This window comes from Gymnodraco acuticeps, unplaced genomic scaffold (genome assembly GCF_902827175.1).
Source record: "Gymnodraco acuticeps unplaced genomic scaffold, fGymAcu1.1, whole genome shotgun sequence".
Lineage (NCBI taxonomy): Eukaryota > Metazoa > Chordata > Actinopteri > Perciformes > Bathydraconidae > Gymnodraco > Gymnodraco acuticeps.
Genome location: NW_022989982.1, coordinates 1,194,904 through 1,211,949, shown reverse-complemented (window position 1 = coordinate 1,211,949; position 17,046 = coordinate 1,194,904). Strand labels below are relative to the sequence as shown.

Below are 17,046 nucleotides of genomic sequence, written 5' to 3'. Positions count from 1 at the left end.
TAACCGGCAAGCTGTTTCAAAGCAAGGCATTTAGCCCTTAACCATGTGGCTTTGTTGTTCACTTGATCACAATTAGGCGTTCCTTCAGTCAAAACCTTAAGTAGGGTATATGCAGGTATCCTGAAGTCAAATGTAATACCTTTTAAGACCTTTTTTAAGACCCTTTCCATGCATTTTAAGACCTCATCGCCACTTTGAGTTTTAACCGTTTACATTGGCGACACTTTACCTCACATTTACTACTACACAGAATCACACTACACACCTACTACACAATGCTTACATTCAGGCAAACCGTAGAATACAACCTCTTTGGACACTTTATATACTTATTGAAAACAAGCTACAAAATGTAATACCTTGGAAAATACCGTTTAATAGGCTACTTCTTAATAGCCTTAATTTTCGCTAAATTGATTTATCAACTTGTAATACTTTTTAAGACCCCGCGGACACCCTGCTTAAGGGACAGTGTATTTCCTGGCAGAGCAACCAGAATGTATCACAAGTAGTATCAACACAATCCCCATTCTGCTGTGTTGATGTGAGTGAGGGTTTCTGCGGCACTGACCTCAGCTCAGTCGCAGCGAGGTGCCACATGGATCCGCTCTACATGCAGTGCATTTAACAGGCAAACACTTTAATTGTGTGGAGTTATTGGAGCATGAGGTCAGGCAGGAGTTTTCTGCCAGAGCGGCACAATATGCTGCTGTTGGAGGGGGGCAGTGCTGATGTACTTACAAGTCACAATTCACTGGTTTCTGTATGTGTTTCTGCACCATAAGCTTAAATACGAGTGATGCTTTTCATTCCAGTACAAGCTAGATTCATGCCATTATTCTGGGATTTATCTCAGAAGATCAATATCTGTAAAAAAGAAACACGCTCATTTTTATCCAATTAGGGCGTAACCTGATTAAAAAATGTTTCCAGTTATCCTACTGTTAATGTAAGATGACAACATCATATGGAACATGAAAGAATGAAGTAATTTTCTTAAAAAACTGCAAAGTTTATTAGGCCTGAATGTGGAAAAACAATTCAACATCTTAAAAAATATTTGTTATTAAGTTAATTATTAAATATCATTCACAGAGCAAATACAAAATGCATAAAAGCTTAATTTAAAATCATTAAAAAAGTTAAAAATCCATTCAGAATTTACAAACTGTATAACATGTTCAGATGTTAAACACTTTAACAACAATAGATACAATTAATTTAGTAACACTAATACATTCAGTTGGTATAAATATCTTTAAATACAACTATATGAACAATAAAAACCAGATTAAAATGGTTAAAAATATCTTTTCACCAGTGAAAAGCAAATAATGCAGTTCAATGTTTCACCCTTATGAGTATTTTAACAATTAATATAAAAACATTTAACTTGTGTGATGTGTAAAATGAACACTATCATGAGTGGCTCTGATAATCTCATGTGTTACCGAAAGCCAAAGGTTCTCATTCATGCATTACATCCATCAATATAAAAAACTGTTCCTCAGCAGGTCGAGTAACAACTGTGTGTGAGTGTGTGTGTGAGAGTGTGTGTGTGTGTGTGTTCAGGCTGCAGGGCTTATGGTGATGCCACTGTAGGGCTCAGTCTGTTGTATGGTCACATGTCCAGCAGACAGCAGCTCTGAAGAACAGGAACATCACAGAATCATCAACATTTTCGTCCAGCCATCTTAAAATTGCATATTTAACTGTCAATCACTGTTTGTATGAAATTCATTATTAGGTCATCGATGCTTGTCAATATCTTAATTGTCATTAAACGTGCGTGCTCACCCAGCAGTTTGTAGAGTGTGTGAGCTGCAGTGGCGCGGTCGGCCTCTCGGGACACCAGAGAGTCAAAAGTAACTTCTCCAAATCTTTGCAGTCTGGAGGAGATCCAGCTGGGAAACACAAGCAAGGTGAGCAGTGCATCATGGGATCCAACCTCGAGGACTTGTATGGACACATTACGGGTTATACCCAATGAACTACATAGGTAACAGTTACACATCTAATGTAAAAATCTGTATGAGACTTGTAAGTTACTTTATTGTGTATACAGGCTTTATTACTGCTATGGAATTACACTTTTAGACATCACAGACAACCCTACTTTTATACAACAAATACTGATCGCACAAACTCCTTCAAATCTAATCTCTGAGTGGCCTCTGCGTGATATTTACTCAAAGTCTATGGACGTTTTAATGTGTAACCCTGTGCGGAGTTTAATATGCAAGTGTAGTGTTGCGCAGGTTCGTCCCTCGGGCTTGTTGCTCGTCTAATTTGAATTTCAAAGCAAATGTCCAACAAAGTAGGAAGTGGTCCACCTGTGATGCTGGGGGCAAGTGTTTGTCCGAAAATAAGCAACGTCACGAGGGAAGACGCAAATAGCTTTTTATATATGTATGAGCTGGTTTACCCTCCACAGCCACAGTCTACCTTTATTCAAATGAGCACTCACAAAACATTCATCACCTCAGGATGACGCTGACAACAATGCTGGAGTCAGGTTGAGGTTACTTTATTTGCACCCGTAGGTAGATTAAAAGCTTCTAGATGTCAACTCAAGCACCGGTGCAATTAAGTGGAACTGCAGTTTTTCAGCATGAATACAGAGAGGAAAAAGTAACTCAGGAGTCAGGATGGAAAACAATCTCAAAGGAAAGTCACACAGACAGAATACCAACCACCAATCAGGGCTTCGCTAACATTGAAAATTATATATTTCTTCTATTTTTCATTCAACAACATCTTGGCTTCAGGAAAACCTCAAAGCTGAAAGGCTTTTGCTAAATTCTTGAGTGTGTGTGTGTGTGTTGTAAGGAGTACCTCAGCATGTCCCTGCTCTCTGTGCTAGTCTGAGCCTCGGGCATCTCGATGTTCTCCTCTGCTATTGGCTCCATTTGTGGCTGGGACTCCATATGTGGAGACCTAAACACACACACACACACACACACACACACACACACACACACACACACACACACACACACACACACACACACACACACACACACACACACTCACAGTGATCTCTTTCTATATCCATGGAGCTGTGCATCTGTCTATACCCCTGAGACTCACCATCTGCTGACGGGAGTGATCACATCGGTGATGGATCTGTCGTCCCGTGACATGTCTATCAACGTATCTAATGCAGCTGTAGACACACAAACATATAGAAACACAAAGTCATGTGACCGTAATGTAGTTCCTTTATAACATAAAGCTCTTGGGAGTGCATTTACGCTTCAAAAAGCAGGACAGTGTGTGTGTGTGTTTGCCACCGAGCTATTTCCCGCAATATTCTAAAATAATGAAAACTGCTTTCTGCGTGGGGAGCCCTTGCGACGCTACCTTCCAGGTCGGCTTCCAAAAAAGACGTCATCACTGCACCAGTCTTTTGTGCTGCCAAAACATGATTTAAAATACCGACATATTGTGTGAGAGGGGGAGAGAGGAGGGAGAGAGGAGGGATGCTTACATGAGCCGTCGGCGGGTTGCAGTCCTGACTCACTGGATATCTGAGAGAGGGTCAGAGCTTCATGAAAGAGAATATTGTAATTTGTCTCACCACTGAGCTGAACACTCAGCCTGTGACCGCAGGCTAGCTGGCTAACCTTTATTATTACAGACACATCTTCACAAATACCCTCAGATTTTAGCATGGCACTAAAGCTTAATAAGAAATGCCATATTTTATTTTCACAGGTAAAACTTCAGGACATTATAGAGTAGCAGGAGCTGTAAAACAAGACTGCTCTAAACATACCACCTTCACACACCTCTCTCATGCTCGATTGCCTCCTCTTCCTCTCTGCCCTCAGTATTTCTCTGTCCTGCTCTGACCCCCCTCTCGCCCTCTCCTCCTCCTCCTCCTCTCCTCCCCCGAGTCCAGGCAGGGAGGTGAGCAAGGCACACTGTTTCCATAGTGACAGGAGGTCAGCATTGACGAGGGCTGTGGAGGGGTCAAAGGGCAGGTCAGGGTCAGTATTCGATCATTTCTTCACTAAAGCTGATGTTATGAATTTGTGAAAAGGTACAAAGGAATGTGTTCCAAAACAATGGATGAGTGTGTGGGGAGTTATACCTTCAGGCGCCTCAGTTTCTACAAGTCACTCTTACTATGTTTTACTATCAAGTTCGAATCTCACCTAAAAATGTTGATTCTATAATTGATAGCCGTTGAGAATTATTTAACTTACTAAAACATGGAAAATGTTTTCTTAGGACATTCATTTATCGGGTTATTTTCCTAAATATTTCCATGTATATTTCCCCAGCCAGCTTTCAGGCGACTGAAAAAACGTTTTAGCATCATTGTTGCAATATTACTGTACGTGATTCAGAAAGTGTTATTTCTCTTGGATCATGACACTGAATATTCATTTATTTAGTAAGGGTTAAGATTTCACAACAGAACTGTTCACTTGTTTTCTCTTTGAAATGCTTTTAAAATCCTGTCTTGATTTGTATTGTGAAAGATAGGAGTGAAGGGATAGTTGTTAATATGAAATAGAATGGCTAGGGGTGAAGTGTGGCGCTGACCTCCACAGGGGGCGCTGAAGAGCTGGGCAGGAGAGGCATGCTTTGTCACAGAGGGAAAATCCAACAATACCTCCGACTGAGAGGAAGAGAGAAAACATTAGCTTGATGGTACAGTGTCAGGTAGGAGTAGTTTGCGTAGTACACAGTGAAGAGAGGGTTAAAGTCAATGATAGTGTCTCAAAGGTAATTCAAGAAATGAGGGAAGGAAAGAAAGCAAAACACAATCGATGAGGTCTGCCCCAAAGGGCTCAGAGAGCAGGAGTTTAATGAACCCTCACTCGGATGAATACACACTTTGATGGCAGCTCTCTCTTACAGAATTGCAAAAGCTGAAAATCCAATGGTGTCAGTGAACGGTTGGCCCTCCTCAGTGTATGTTTATGTCTCTGCATATACAGCTTTGGTATGGTGTGTTGAGAGGCAGGAAAAGGGCTGTTTTTAGTGTGCCAGTATGTATGTTAGATCTCAGGAAAACCCAAGTGAACTAAGCGGAAGAACAGTGTGGTGCAGATGGGAAATCTCAATAGACTGAAGTCAGTTGATCCACTTGTGTGTGTACCATGCTCAGTGTCTCGGCGTGCGGGTTTACGATCTGTTCCTTCATTGCTCGCTCAGATATCTGGACCTCAGGATCTGCAAAGACCAGCTGACGCCTGCGCCCCCCACCGGGCTTCCTGAGCAGAGGAACCTGGTGGCAGAGAAAGTCAAACACACCTTTATTGTTGACTTCTTGGTTCTAAAAAAAGACATCAAACTTCTGATCTCTAACTGTAAATGATGAGACTGTGTCGACACACCCACGCCTCCATTCCATCCAGTTATGTTCCAACTTTGTGGAATGTAAATGAAAGTTGATCTGCCACGACAGCAAATGATTTATCACTTCCATCACTGTATTTTAGGGGTGCAATGGGTGTAAGGCCCTTCACTTGGAATTTTCTATTTAGTCCCGGTATAAAAGACACAGTACATTTTAATCAGAGAAAATGTATGCCTCTGGAAATCACACGGTATCTCCAATATATTTCTAGTCGTCATGTATGCTCTTAATTGATTGGTCAACACACACGGTTTCACCATTTCAGTTAGAATTTGGAAAAATACAAATCTATTACTTAACAACTGACTAATTTGATAACACTATTTCTCACCCTTGTACAAGAACTTTCTGTCCCCTCTTTCCCAGCGGGTGGAGTTGGCATGGCAACCTGCGGAGGGGTCATCTCTCGGGAAATAGATGACAGAGGAGCGTCCGCAAGGTGTCCCGCCTCCTGGTCCAGCTGCCACACACTGCTCTGCTCCGCTCTCAGCAGCGTCTCCTTCAGCCTGGTACAATCACACACACACACACACACACACACACACACACACACACACACACACACACACACTGCAAATTAGGAGCTAAATATACTGACTGATGACACAATATTCAGTCGCTGCTGTTTATGTTTGAAGTCTTTCTTGAAACTACAGCATGTGACGTGTTGTTGTTGTTGTTGTTGTTGTTCGTTTGCCTCTGTGTTAACATGTTGTAGCATTCACACAAAGGCTGACTGATAGTATCACTATGAAGTTCACATTGCTCTGAAGGTCATCAGAGCTAAAGTAGAGTTTTCTTTTAAGTGACTAAGACTCACTGATCAAATGGAGACATGCCTCCCTCACGTGCAACAGTCTGGTCGCCTGTCTGCCTCTCCGTGTCTGTTTAGTGGCACAATGTCACAATTACATCACACACCGACACGTATAAGACGTTCAGGTGAACACATTTCACCCACATCTTACCCCAATAGCATTCAAATCAAGTGCTTTATTAAAGACACTTGTTTTCATTGTTGTATATGAACAAATCCCTTTCCACTCTCCGCTGTTTGAATGCAGGAAGTGAATCAGAAGCGTGCCATGCACACGCTGCATGACCTTGGGCTGTCTTTGCTAAGAACAGGGAGCAGTTTTTAAGAGATGTTACTTCTCTGAAATAAAACAACCTTCTGAAAATAAAGCTTATCTTTGGGGCAGCAAAAGCACTTACAGTGGGGCCACACAGAGTTTGACCTGGTAGGGTGGTGTGCACACATTACACACTGTGGGCCTGATACAAACACACAGTAGGGACATCAGACTGAATAACTCAAACACAAAGATAGAAATGCTTTTGATACACAAAGCACGCACCTCTACGGAACTGGTCTGGTTGATCCAACAACAAGTCCAACTCTCTGGCTGTGACTTCAGGAAGGTCGTCCCCCTCGTAATTCTGAGAGAGAGAAAAGTAAACAGATGGAGATAGGAATAAAACAGCAACACAATACAGAAACAGACATTGGTAACTCCCTGACAGGCAGACAAAGAGAAAAGTCCAAACTGTGAGTGCAGACTGATGAAGTTAAGTCATATCCTATCAAGCCACAATGAGCTTCATCAGCGGATGGTGCTTCAGGAGGAGCATTATCAGTCGCTAAGTGACACCATGAGGAGGGTAATGGTGTGTGAAGGATGTACCGTTGGACATTTATGACTGACATGATTTAGCTCTGCTTTATTTTAAGCACTGAGAGGTCATTCAGGAAAGTCGGTTAGGCATCAGGTATTTTACGTCCACAATCCACTACACCATTAACTCCACTGCATTATTCACATTCAGAAAATTGATGTCATTTTTAAACATCTAAAAATAGCCCCTCCCATAAATACTGTCTGTTCTTTTTTTAGCATTATTGTCACTGGATAATATTCTGTTCTGCTCCAATGCTTCTTTCTCATGACAGCAAAGACTAACATAGAGCAGCTAGCTTGTGACAAAGAGCTTAACTAGAGCTGCTGTGAGCACACGGTTCACATCCAATGATTCACCAGGACACCTGATGTTCTTCAATATGATGACTGGGATGTTTGCTGTCCCTGCACTGTGACAGAGAGTTTACCTCGGCAGTCGGGATGACAAACGGCTCCTTCTCCTTCAGGGAGATGGCAGCCGGAGGTGACCTGAACCCTGGGGGAGCACAGGAGGACGAGGAGCAGGGATGAGGAACATGTTTGCAGACCAACAGGAATGTGAGGTTGGCTGAGGATGATCAAGTGTTTGTGCCTGATGCATTCACATACAGGGTTCATACACTTCTTCACCAATGATTTACAATGACTTCTCCATGACCAAAAACGACTCTTTCTCAGCGGTACCACAGAAAATGGTCCATTTGAACATGGAACAGGAAAATAAGGTCTGCATATGAAACATGTTGTGCCTATCTAAAACAAATCAAATAGTAGGCTGACTAGCTTCTACAGGCTAAAGCAACTAACATCTCTCACCAGCTAAATGCCATTTTACGTTTCATTACTATACGCTACAGCATGTATTATCATTATAGTATTACTATTTCGGCGATTAGATAACATATCAATTACATTTGATGCAACATTAGTTACATTTCCATGACTTTTCCAAAACTTTGGGAAAAATATTGTTTTCCATAACTTTTCCAGGGCCTGGAATTAGCATTTTGAATTTCCATGACTTTTCCAGGTCTTTAATGACCGTAAGAACCCTGGTAATATGTGTGGATACATGAAGATGAATTCACTGATTAGAGAACATGTATTCACTATGTTCAGGAGTGGAAAAAGCGATAAGTGGGCCAACATCCTCTTTTGGAATCTCAGCTAATGAACTGACCCAATTATAAATCCTCTGAAGATTATTTGATTATCTTGACTGGAAACATATAAAATGTTACCGAAGCGACTATCACAAATCATGAGAATTCTAATTCCTAAATAATGTGGGTATTTACACAAAGTGTCACAAAGCAGGGTGGAAGCATGCAGAGAAATCCTCTCATTGCCGTTATAAACATCGTTATAAAGTCGGTTATGTTCAGGTGAGGCTGCTTCCAAAGGATTTATGATATGTTTGTTTATAACATTTCGTCTCACCCTGATGGTCCAGTGTGGCGTTGGGACCGGTCAGCAGGGAGTGCTGTGAAGCTGCCTCTCCATTCACACACATTTGCTAGAAATATATAACAAATGTATCATAACAAGGCAGAATACTAACACAAAGGTATTTATCATAAGTGTGGACTGAGTCTGAAGAACACAGTAACAAACACAATGTGTAAGGAAACATGATACAGAGGTTATAGTAGGGCTGTCCCGAATACTATTTTTCGGGCTCCGGATATTCGGTTGTAATCAGCAGCGAATATTCGGCCCGCGGGGGGGGGGGGGGGTAGTAATCAGCAGCGAACCGCTTCAACACGTGTATTTCGGTTTATTCACGGCATTCATTTTGTTATCCAGTATTGTTGTTTTATAGTTATTTGTTAATGTTACCCAATTTGTGTTCTTTGAAATTGAAAAAGATATTTCATTGTGTTTGTCACTTTTGTTGCAGTTGTATAATGTCTTAAGTGTAATTTGGCTTGGCGTCTTATTTTGTATGGACATGCTTTTATTTTGAAGGAGAGTTAGCGCTGTTAATAATAATAATTCATTTATTTTATATAGGCGCCTTTCAAGGCTCTCAAGGTCGCCGTACAAACACATAAGAAACAAGATCCACAATACCTAACACCAGCATAAGAGACATAAACAAGACAATGCAGTTTATAAATCAATCAAATAACCAAATAAATTCCTGTTGACAGGAAGTTGTTGTTGCTATGGAAACAACGTGACGGAGATTAAGGGAGAAAAGTAATATCTACATATAAAGACGGAGAAAGTAAACGATACAGTTTATGGTTAAGTGTTAGCACCCCCCGAAGAGGCACAAGCTCTTACGTTGATGTTGGAGATTTCAATCAATTCAATAAAAAACGGAAAAAAACAACAAAAAACGAACATCCGAATAACGACATTGAAACCCGAATAGTACTCCAACGAACGAATATTCGGGTACAGCCCTAGTTATTAGTATTGTTTTCTTCCTCCTGTCTGATACCTGATGCACTTCCATATTTTTTAAAAGTTGAAATTCAAAAGCCAAACATACAGCTGTTTCTATTGTGCATTGTTAAAGGCACAGTCCAGTTAAGGGATCCTTTACAATTTATGAGAGAGTCCAATCAATTATTTTCACATCATGTCATCCACCATGTTATGTTCTGGTACACTTTGACTCTTCTGTGATTTAAGTCCCTCACGGTATTCCTACGATGAACGATTACAGGGAGGACAAAGTCCAGCCGTGTGTGCCAGATTGACAGACGAGCAGTAATAGGTTTACAAAGTGATTCACTGTTCCCCTTACGATAATACCGATGGACAGTATGGAGGGAAATTGCACATATGTTGCTAGAATGGGAATGACCTCCATAAAACAACGCCTCAGTTAAAGTAGTTCATGGTTTATCAATGATTGATAATAAACACTGGGAGATTGTCAGTTTGTAATGTCTGAGGTGGGGTCGAAAAACAAATAATGTTTGACACCACCAACAGGTAACATCACAAGAGCATATCTTTAAGCCTATATGGCCGTGTAGAGGCTAAATACAGTATGTTTACTTTAGATAGGTGTGGCATTGACGGTGTGTGTGTGTGTGTGAGCCAAAGCCTCAATTTGACTTACGGGCAAAGAGGGCTTGCCTTACCGTCATTAAGATGCGGGAATATTTCAGTTTGTCTTAGACATTATTGTTATACATGAGTACAGGATACATGAGCGTCTTTGGGTTCAAGAAAAGCGCTATAGAAATCAAATATATTATTATTATGAGACAGACATCAGATTATTGTGGGATATGCACTTCAGGGTGTAGATATTCTTGTTGTACCTGGTGTGTTTTATAGGGGCTGGGCAGTTGGTGTGATGCCATGAGGCCGAAGAAAGGGTCCTGAGCTCCCTCCGCATCCTCCATAATATACAGGTTTTCAGGCACATCCAAGGCCAACCTGCCAGAAAAGAGTGAATATGACTTATCAAACTATTGAAAATCACACATGTTTTGGGCTGTGCAGGCTAATGTAATGCTATGCATACTTTTATCAGTCTGTTGGTTTCATGACATGATAAAATAATACTAGAGTAAGGTTCATGCACAGCATCTATAGAGTGCAGAATGTAGGAAGATATATTACATCTGCAGGAGAGCTCATGCATTACCGCCGCTAAATGACACAGCTTATTAAACATTTACGAGCCATTCTTCACATGAAAGAAGCTCAATTTGTCCATCACTCACGCGATAAAACTCTACCATCTCTTCACAGGCTTTATTCCCCAAAACAATCCCCCTTCATAAATATTCCACTACATGCTTATGAGCTCAGATTTCTCTAACACATATAAAACCTCTGCACAGCTTCACATGTTAGATGCCCTAGGATACAAAACAGTCTTCCACTGCGCATGTGTGTGTGTGTGTGTGTGCAGACCTGTCAGACTCAGCCATGTCAATGTAAGTGCATCTTTTAGAGCGCAGCAGGCGGTCTATGGTCTGTTGAATCTCCCCTGGAAAACAGGAAGACAAATATGAAAAGTTTCAAACACACCTTTTAAGAAGTGCAGGTACTTCCTGCAGAAACAGAAGCAGAGGTCATATTGAGGTCAGGGTCTTACATATCTGACCTGGCAAATCTAATGAAGGTCATGTGACCATTCTTTCGCCTCCACAAACAAGAGGAGTGGGCAATGCATCCTAGAAATACATTGTTATAATTATCTAAGGTAATTTATAAAAGATTATTATGTATAAACTCAGGGTTTATTGAAATCCACCTACTAGTCTGGACTAATACAATAGTGGTATCATTTTCAAAGATCATATTAGGAAACTGGGAAGCCATGCTTTTGAAATACAACATAAACACATCATGCTCTCTACATTATATGTGACAGTTTTGCAGGTTCCTATTTTATTCTACTGATTGTAGAAATGAAATACCGTCGCTGAAACAGAAGGTGGATGCTTTCTTGGCATCTCCTGCGCTTATCATTATGCATTGTATTTCACTGTTATCATCCTCCGTGACAACAGCATGATTGTGAATCTGTCGGGCGCAATATCGATGTCGGGGTGTAATTTAAGACCAGATGAATAGGAACTGTTCAGCTGTGTTTGATGATATTGCATTCATTAGTGCTATATTGGCTTCTTAATGAGACTTGCAAGGGAGGATCTGAGAAAATTCATTGTGTAGATGTTTTGGTTTTATACCAACACAGCTGAGATTCTGCATTTAGAACTGACAGAGACAACTGGTGTACTGTGTTTTCATATTTTGGCTGAGCTTATCTTGGAAAGCCGCCTGAAAAAAAACCTGTTCGTGTTAAAATAAAGATTATTGCTGCTTGACTGCATTTTTTAACATCTAAATGCTGGCACAGTAACGGCCCGTCCACACACAGGCATGAAACAAATCTTGAAAAATCTTGATGCTGGGCGTGTCTGAAGCTTGGCGATTTTTTGCGAGCAACGCGACCAACAACCAATCACATGAATCTCCCGCCCCCGACATACAAAGCAATAGCAATGTTAAAACGAAGTAAACTGGATATAAAATCCCCAAACAGGTGAAAACCTACCAGTTTCACCCACTGTCTCTGCCACCTCCCTCCATGCCTGGTTCTTCCGGTTTGTATCCCGGTAAATAGTTCTGGTCGTAAAGAACCGGGTGATTTGCTACCGGAAATGAACTGCGGTCTGGCTCTCCCAGCTTGCACGCGGTTTGATTGGCTAGAGCTTGTACTGGCGGGATTTGCATAAACGGGATTTGATTGGCTGATGCCAGCTTCGAAAGCATCGGGAGCATCAAAAGTTGAACATTGCTCAACTTTTGATGCTCACGATGCTTGCAAAGCCATGCTCCACTCCCCACAATGCAGTTCGGCGAAGATTCAAAATCTTCTACGTCACCCCATTCAAGTGAATGGGCGAAGCTTTGAAAGATTTTTTTCATGCCTGTGTGTGGACGGGCCGTAACTGAACAAACCATATTTTTTTGCTATGTCTTATCTTGCAAAAGTAAGTCAAACATTTTTTCTTTTCACTTTTACTATGCCTTAAGTCAGTGCTTCTTAAAGTGTGGTCCGTGGACCACTGGTGGTCCGTGAGCGCCCCCTAGTGGTCCGTGAGTATATTGGTAAAATTTCACATTTGAAATAAATAAATACATTTAAGTTTTCCGCACTCTCGCGGGAATATCTCCGCAATGGAGCGAGCTTCAGTTTCACTTTCGATTGCATGATATAGCCCAGATAAACACCTTCATCACACATGTTGCCACTTGTTAGTACCATTTTCAGGCGATTTGTAAAAAACGATGTGTTTTTGGATATTTGTGGAGTTAGGTGGTCTGCGAGTGTTTTTTTATTGGTTAAGTGGTCCTTGGTATGAAAAAGTTTGAGAAACACTGCCTTAAGTGAACGTTAGTGTGCAGTGTTTCACACAGAATTTGATTCTATTTGTGGGGGCACTGCACCGCACCCCCCGGCAAGGAAATCCAAAGGCCCCTTAACCTATTCGGGTGGTCCACGCATCCAACCCCCCCCTCAAATAAGATAATATATGCGAGTTCATGGCTACTGCAGACAACGTTCTTGTTGCTCTGTGTTGCGTTGTTAATGAGTGAGACACACCGGAGTTGAGGATCTGTGGGGTTTTTTTCTCCCAAAAATATAATTTACAATTTAGGCATTTAGCAGACGCCTTATTCCAAAGCGACTTACAATGACCGATTACAGGGACATTCTCCCTGGAGTAACCGAGGGCTAAGTGCCTTACTCAAGGGCAAGTGGTGTTCCAGGCAGGATTTGAACTCGCATCCTTCCGATAATCAGGCCCACCTCACTATCCAGACCACCAAAAAAAAAAATAAAAAATAATATTAATATATATTTTTTTTTAATGAAATCCATTTGTGGCGGACGATATTTAATTGTGGCGGCCCGCCACAAATAAATCAATGTATGGGAAACACTGGTGTGTGTAGATAATGTAGCTTGGACAATGATTATTTTACTCTTTTTTTAAACGCTTGTTCCAACCAAGCGGCAAACTCTGGGGAAGAGCCGGGACGCCAATACGGAAGTGCCACACACTGCAGTTCATCTAGTGGCCAGTAGGAGCAGGCTGCAGAAGGGAGCAATTTCCATAGACCCCCATGTTAAAATGCCCAACTTTACAGCAGAAATAAACATGTTTACATCGTGGTTCAAAAAAACATATTCTCTGTATAGTTAGATTCCCCCTTCATGACTACTGTGTGCGGGGTGAATTTTTTCTCAACTCATCTGTTTAATTAATATTAAGCCTTAAAGCTTTTGCATAAATTAGGGCGTGGTCACTTTGATGGACATGTACATGCCTCACTGTCAGCTAACAGCAACTTGTCAGGGTTTCCCACACATAGACTATACTTGGGCGGGCCGCCCAGGTATATTAACGGCCGCCCAAGTCTATTTCGCGACCCATTTAGGTTTATTTTTTTATTCGTCCGTGACCACGACGCCATCTGCGATCGATTAACTTGTGGACAATGATCCCTTGCTCTGATCTCGCCTCCTTCTGGCCTGTTAAGTGGCCTGCCTCACACAGGGTGACTGACTGTCCACATGATGTGGCCTGCCGACATGGCCACTGTCATACAGATCATAAATCAAAGCCCTTGATTGGTCTCTGTGTGTCATTCAAGCTCGGGATAACCTTAGCTCAGGTGAGGTAAAGGACTCTCTGAGTGTTTAGATAGTTAACTTAGTCTAAGTTCTCAGTGGGTCTCAAACGGTGTGGTGCACCAGATTGATGCATTTAACTCCAAAATAAAAAGTTAAATTTTACGGGGGGGGGGGGGGGGCACATGCCCTTGGACCCCCCTAGAGGATTTGAGGTCGACCCCCACTAAAAATCACATGGATAGGTTCCTAAATACATTTATAAATACATTTATTTTTTTAAATAGTAACCCATTTCCATATGTTCATGTGTAGATTTAAACTATAGGGCTATCATTATGGGCCCTGCCTGTACCTGTACCTGTCCGCTCTGCCATCGCGTGAAGGGTCTGCTAACAAGCGACCAACAGAGAGGTTAATGTTGTTGCACGTCACCTCAACCCCCCCCCCCCCCCCCCCCCAATGAGCTGTTCTTCATGAAATCCCAGAAGGATGAAGTGCTCTGACAAACAGTGCCATCTTTGCGCAAAATGATTATACAGGAATGAAAAGTCAATAAATAAACATGTTGTTGCTGCCACCACCCGCCCAAGTATATTTATTTCAGATCTGTGGGAAACACTCTGCTAGGCTACAACCATAGAGGCTACAACGTTAGTTAGTTGTAGTTACTGTACTTGACCCTTTAGCCGTGTTCGTGGTGATTGTGCCTTTTAGGGAATATTGTTAAAAATACCAGACAATTAAAATGTCGTGCTGTGCGCTTGAATGTACTAACAGAAATTCCAAGAAGTCTAAAATTATACATGTTAACCCCGTTCGCAGGTGTTTGTGTGCTTGGTAGCTTAGCTTGCTACTTATTAGCCAGCTAAGGACGTAACCCTTTATACATACATATACATTTTAGTTTATGATTCAGCCTTGGGTAAGACTTTTATAGTCTATGGCTATGACGCCCATAATGCTAAACGGGAGCAAATGTCAATAGGGGACCCAATTATCCCAGTGGTGGCCGCCGGAGCTAACGGAGCCGCAGGGGGCTAGCTCCAGCCGGCGTCCCGGAGCTAGCCCACTGTGGCTCCGTTAGGTCCGGGCGGTGGAGTCCGTCTTTTCTCAACGTGTGAATGACAAGCATTAAGAATAACAAAATATAGCTAATTCTCTTGCAGATTGTCTCATTTAATTATGAATGTAATGTTTGTATAGGGGAACTACACTGTTAGCAGTAACTTGGTATGCATGTATTTCATGTTAGCTTAGCTTCTTAGCCTGAGCTAGCTCTGTTTACTTCCAGTTCGGAGGCAGCAGGTCCCGTCTCGGCTCCGCCTCTTTGCCCTTATTTGGAGCAGGCGGGATTAGACTCTGACGTCACAGTCGAGCCGTTAGTGGCCGACTCCGCCTACTAAGGGCTTCTCTGCAACTCTGCAGAATCCTATGGGTGACGTCACGGACACTACGTCCATTTATATATACAGTCTATGGTTCCAACTGGTCTTCTTCTCCTCTTACCCAGCAAGTAGCCACACTGCCGGTGGTAGACGACGACCACCCCGTACTGCAGCTGAGAGGACAGGTAGAGGGAGAAGCGAGGCCTCGGGAGGGTCGGCTGCAGTGGAGGAACCTGAGCTGTCACATAGTCCAGAATGTCCCCACTGTATTGTTGAGACATTTAACAAAATCAATGATGCAATTTAACATTGTATGTCAAGTCAAACTGGATGTAGGGCCACACCTAATGATTATTTTCATTTTCGTTTAATTTAGATTTTGTCCATCCCAGTTTCTGAAGATCCAAGGTGATGCCTCTAAATGTCTTGTATGGTAATTCCAAAACTAAAAGATATTCAGTTTAACATGATATAAAACAAAAAAGCAGAACATCTCCATAATTGAGGCTGAAAACAGCATTACTTTCTAACACATTATCATATAGATGGCGATTATTTCTATCCCTAACCCTCTATCAATTGTTCGATTTATATTGTATGAATTTAGGTTCAAACTCTGGTAGGATTAGCTTTACAGCTAACTATGCTAACCTAGCAGATTGCTGGATAGCAAGCTGCTAAAGATGCATTGTAGCACAATGATACACTTTAACCTGATTTAATGCTGTTTTACAAATTAATATGACGTTGAGATTGGCAAAAGTGAGATATGGGTAGCTGGTGGTAACAACAATGACTATACTTCTATCATTCACAAATCAAACACATATTTGATATTACTTAATTGCTTGCGAGCATTCTTACCATGTTCTCCCAACATTGACTTTGAGAAGCTCTCTGCGGGTGATCTTGATGCCTCTGGTTGCTGCTAACCTGAATAAGACAAACACATTTAGTTAGAAGACAATATAAAAAATAACATATTGTTGACAGTCTATTCTGTCATGTAATTGAGTTAGCTTAAGACTCCTTAGTTTCGTAATATAGTATATTTCATACTAAAAGCTAATGAGCTAGCTTCTTAAACACTCACCAAACTGTGGAAAAACATCCAGTGTGGCGCTTGAGGACATCTGGGTAGAAAAACATTTTTTTTTTAGATCAGGCTGAGTATTTGAAGGAAAGAGTTAAAAGGGTGTAGGAATTTATTAAGCTACTGTAAAATATAACAAAGAATTCTAACTTTCACCGCGATTTTGTTCCCGCTTCAGATCGCACTGGACCAATCAGGTTGAAGATCCATCACATTCGAAAAGAAACACTCCCGATCTATGCTCCCGATGCGTTCAATGACCTCATGAAAGTCGTACACTTGACTGTTAGGTGTCTGTTTTCTCTCTGATCGGTATGAAAAGAGTCACCTGGTTCAATGCTGCTGTCTCATATTCCAGAAATTAGCTTTTCCTTGTAAACTGATGCGTGCAC

The 17,046-nt window shown here is 41.6% G+C and overlaps 1 protein-coding gene across 1 annotated transcript; it reads right to left on the bottom strand.

Moving 5' to 3' along the window:
• Positions 1–1,026: 1,026 nt before the first annotated feature.
• On the bottom strand, positions 1,027–16,710 carry rec8b (REC8 meiotic recombination protein b). The gene is made up of 18 exons (XM_034211917.1): positions 16,655–16,710; positions 16,426–16,494; positions 15,683–15,825; positions 10,939–11,014; positions 10,338–10,455; positions 8,494–8,569; positions 7,482–7,549; positions 6,733–6,814; positions 6,195–6,258; positions 5,706–5,880; positions 5,114–5,242; positions 4,555–4,630; positions 3,792–3,964; positions 3,491–3,530; positions 3,091–3,166; positions 2,836–2,937; positions 1,798–1,904; positions 1,027–1,645 (listed from the first exon to the last, which is right to left on the bottom strand). Exons 1-18 carry the CDS (start codon positions 16,708–16,710, stop codon positions 1,569–1,571), a joined length of 1,707 nt encoding a protein of 568 aa, XP_034067808.1. The 3' UTR covers positions 1,027–1,568.
• Between the last annotated feature and the right edge of the window lie 336 nt (positions 16,711–17,046).